Here is a 3073-nt window from a genome sequence, read left to right as displayed (position 1 = left end):
CCTACCAAGAAGGCTATGCGACGCCGAGGCTACGTCAGGAGTCAAAGACACGACGATGCCAGGAAGTACCCCGCAAGTCTAGACTTTACTAATCTAATCTACACTTGCTCCTGGAGCACACTACCTCCAGACTAAGAAGACTGAAGGCCTTCCGCGTTGTAGGCTGCAGTTACAGATCCCAGCTAGAGGTCAGGTTAATCTTCGTTAGAGATGCCCAGCGTCTCGGTTTCTCTGCGCCGGGGCACTTGTCAGATGGAGCTGCTCTGAAAGTCCAGGAAACGCCCCTGGGGCGCCGAGAAAAATGCGAAAGTCAGTCCAAGCTAGCTCTAGACTCAAGGAGAGGAGCCAGTGGGCCCAGAGAGACGCAGAGCTAATCCGCGCCTAGGCACAGGCTCCAGGCCCTGCGGAGGAGGGGTCCCGGAGCCCCCTTCTCACACCGACGCTCTGCAGAGTCCCCAAGTCCGCAGCGCCAGAGAGGGGCGGGCCTGGGCTCGGCGCCTCCCGCGTTCGGGCAGCAGCTCCAGGCTCTGGGAGCGGGAGGGGGAGGAGCCACGTGGGGAGGAGCAAAACCCAGTGGCCCGGGGAACCTTGGGCAGAGCCGAGCCACGGGAGCCCGAGCCCGGGCGCGCGGCTCTTGGAGCGCACCGTCCCGGCGGAGCACCGCCTCAGCTTGCCTTCCGTGCGTAGCGGGGAGAAGGGCCGGTGCTGAAGAGAGCGAGGGTCCCGAGCGCCAATCCTTCCAGAGCTGCTGGGCTGCCTGCTGCCCCTGCCACCCTAGTGGGACTCGGCCCCCCCTCACCCCCCCCCCCCCCCCGCACTACCTGCGTCCAGGTTGCGCCATGGATCCTTCAGAGAAGAAGATATCAGTGTGGATCTGCCAGGAGGAGAAACTGGTGTCCGGCCTTTCCCGCCGCACCACTTGTTCGGACGTAGTGCGGGTACTCTTGGAGGATGGCTGCCGGCGGCGACGGCGGCAGCGGCGGAGCCGGCGGCGGGGGGCGGCCGGCGACCCGCCAGGCCCAGGAGAGCTGCCGGAACCCCTGGACGAGGACGACGAGGACGTCGACGATGAGGCGCTGCCCCAGGGCATGCTGTGCGGGCCCCCGCAGTGCTATTGCATTGTGGAGAAGTGGCGGGGCTTTGAGCGCATCTTGCCCAACAAGACGCGCATCTTGCGCCTCTGGGCCGCCTGGGGCGAAGAGCAAGAGAACGTACGCTTCGTGCTGGTGCGCAGCGAGGCGTCGCTGCCCAACGCGGGTCCCCGCAGTGCCGAGGCGCGCGTCGTGCTCAGTCGCGAGCGCCCCTGCTCCGCGCGGGGGGTCCCAGCGCGGCCCAGCCTAGCCATGACCCAGGAGAAGCAGCGACGGGTGGTGCGCAAGGCCTTCCGCAAGCTGGCCAAGCTCAACCGGCGGCGCCAGCAGCAGCCGTCGTCGCCCTGTTCGTCCACTTCGTCGTCCGCAGCCTCATCCTGTTCGTCGTCGTCGCCGCGGGCCACCGAGAGCGCCTCGGTGGAGCGTATGGAGACGCTGGTGCACTTGGTGCTCTCCCAGGACCACACCATCCGTCAGCAGGTGCAGCGGCTTCGAGAGCTGGACCGCGAGATCGATCGCTACGAAGCCAAGGTGCATCTGGACCGCGTGCGGCGACACGGAGTGAACTACGTGCAGGACACCTACTTGGTGGGTGCCGGGATCGAACTCGACGGTACCGGCCCAGGAGAGGAGCCGGAGCCGGAGCCCGAGCCGGCGGCAGCGACTACAACGACGCCGCCCCTGGACAGCGAGGCGAAGGCGGTTGCGCTGGAGGAGCTGGCCCGGCGCTGTGACGACCTACTGCAGTTGCAGGAGCAGCGGGCCCAGCAGGAGGAGTTGCTCGAGCGCCTTTCGGCCGAAATCCAGGAGGAGCTGAACCAGAGGTGGATGAGGAGGCGCCAGGAGGAGCTCTCTACCCGGGAGGAGCCCCCGGACGCCGAGGGCGGCCTCGACGGTGAGCTGCTGCTGGAGCGCGAGCGGGTCCGGACGCAGCTCAGCACCAGCCTCTACATCGGGCTCCGGCTCAACACGGACCTGGAGGCCGTCAAGTCGGACTTGGATTACAGCCAGCAGCAGTGGGACAGCAAGGAGCGCGAGCTCCAGGGCCTTCTCCAGACTTTGCACACTTTGGAGCTGACCGTAGCGCCCGATGGGACTCCGGTGTCCAGTGGGCCCTCGCGGGACCCCGGGCCGCAGGCCTGCGCCGAGGTGTGGGTGGACCAGGCCCGCGGACTGGCCAAGAGCTGTCCTGGTAACGACGAGGACTCGGACACCGGGCTGAGCTCCATGCACAGCCAGGACTCGGACTCGGTGCCCGTGTGCGAATCCCTTGTGTAGGAGGAGCAGGGTGGGAAGGGGAGACCGCCGGCTCTCCCTTCCTTGAAGAACTCCGGCGTGGCCGGCTCAGGGACTTGAAACTCGGAGGGGAGTGGGCCCCGAGCTTTTGCCGGCCAGCAGCCCTCTGACTGGGCAGGGGGAGGGTGGGGGACGCCGGGCCTGCAGCGGCGCTGCTCAGGCCGCGGAGTGAAAGTGGAGGTGTTGCTGGACGAGAAAGCTGGGTCTGCATTACAAGCTCTCTCAGGGGAAGGAAGGAGGGAGGAGGTGAAAACCCCCTTATATTGGATAAAAAACGCCCCAGGAAATTGACGTGGTCCGAGCCCATTTTCAAAAAAAGAAAAAAAAAGTATTATGGCAATTTCATCAATTTTTTGTATGGGAAGGACTGATGGCAGCTAGAACTTTAGTTTGTGGTATAAAATACTTTTTAAAGAAACACTTGGATGAAAAGGAAATTCCTTGAATGTTAATTGTGACTGTGAACGTGTTAAAACTAGCCAAAGAGGACGCACTGGTGTTGGCCGCAGCCTTACATCTTTGATAAAAACCCATAGGCACCCAAATCCTGGCTGTTTACATTTCTGCATATTTGGGAATTACCCATCTGCTAAACTCCCTGCCTTTTATTTTCTTTCAAAGACTAACTCGGTCTCCTCCTAGCAGACACAGTATATGTTAAAATAGGGTCCTTTTTTCAAACTCAC

General features: G+C 62.8%; 1 protein-coding gene across 1 annotated transcript; it reads left to right on the top strand.

The window, feature by feature from the left end:
* The first annotated feature begins 839 nt into the window (after positions 1 to 839).
* RASSF10 (Ras association domain family member 10) lies at positions 840 to 2805 on the top strand. The gene has a single exon (XM_055547517.1). The coding sequence runs from the start codon at positions 840 to 842 to the stop codon at positions 2367 to 2369; it is 1530 nt and encodes a 509-aa protein (XP_055403492.1). The 3' UTR covers positions 2370 to 2805.
* Positions 2806 to 3073: the final 268 nt, after the last annotated feature.

This window comes from Bubalus kerabau, chromosome 15, assembly GCF_029407905.1.
Source record: "Bubalus kerabau isolate K-KA32 ecotype Philippines breed swamp buffalo chromosome 15, PCC_UOA_SB_1v2, whole genome shotgun sequence".
Taxonomy (NCBI): Eukaryota; Metazoa; Chordata; class Mammalia; order Artiodactyla; family Bovidae; genus Bubalus; species Bubalus kerabau.
The sequence above is the reverse complement of the archived record's forward strand: the minus strand, read 5'-3'. Positions and strand labels throughout refer to the sequence as shown.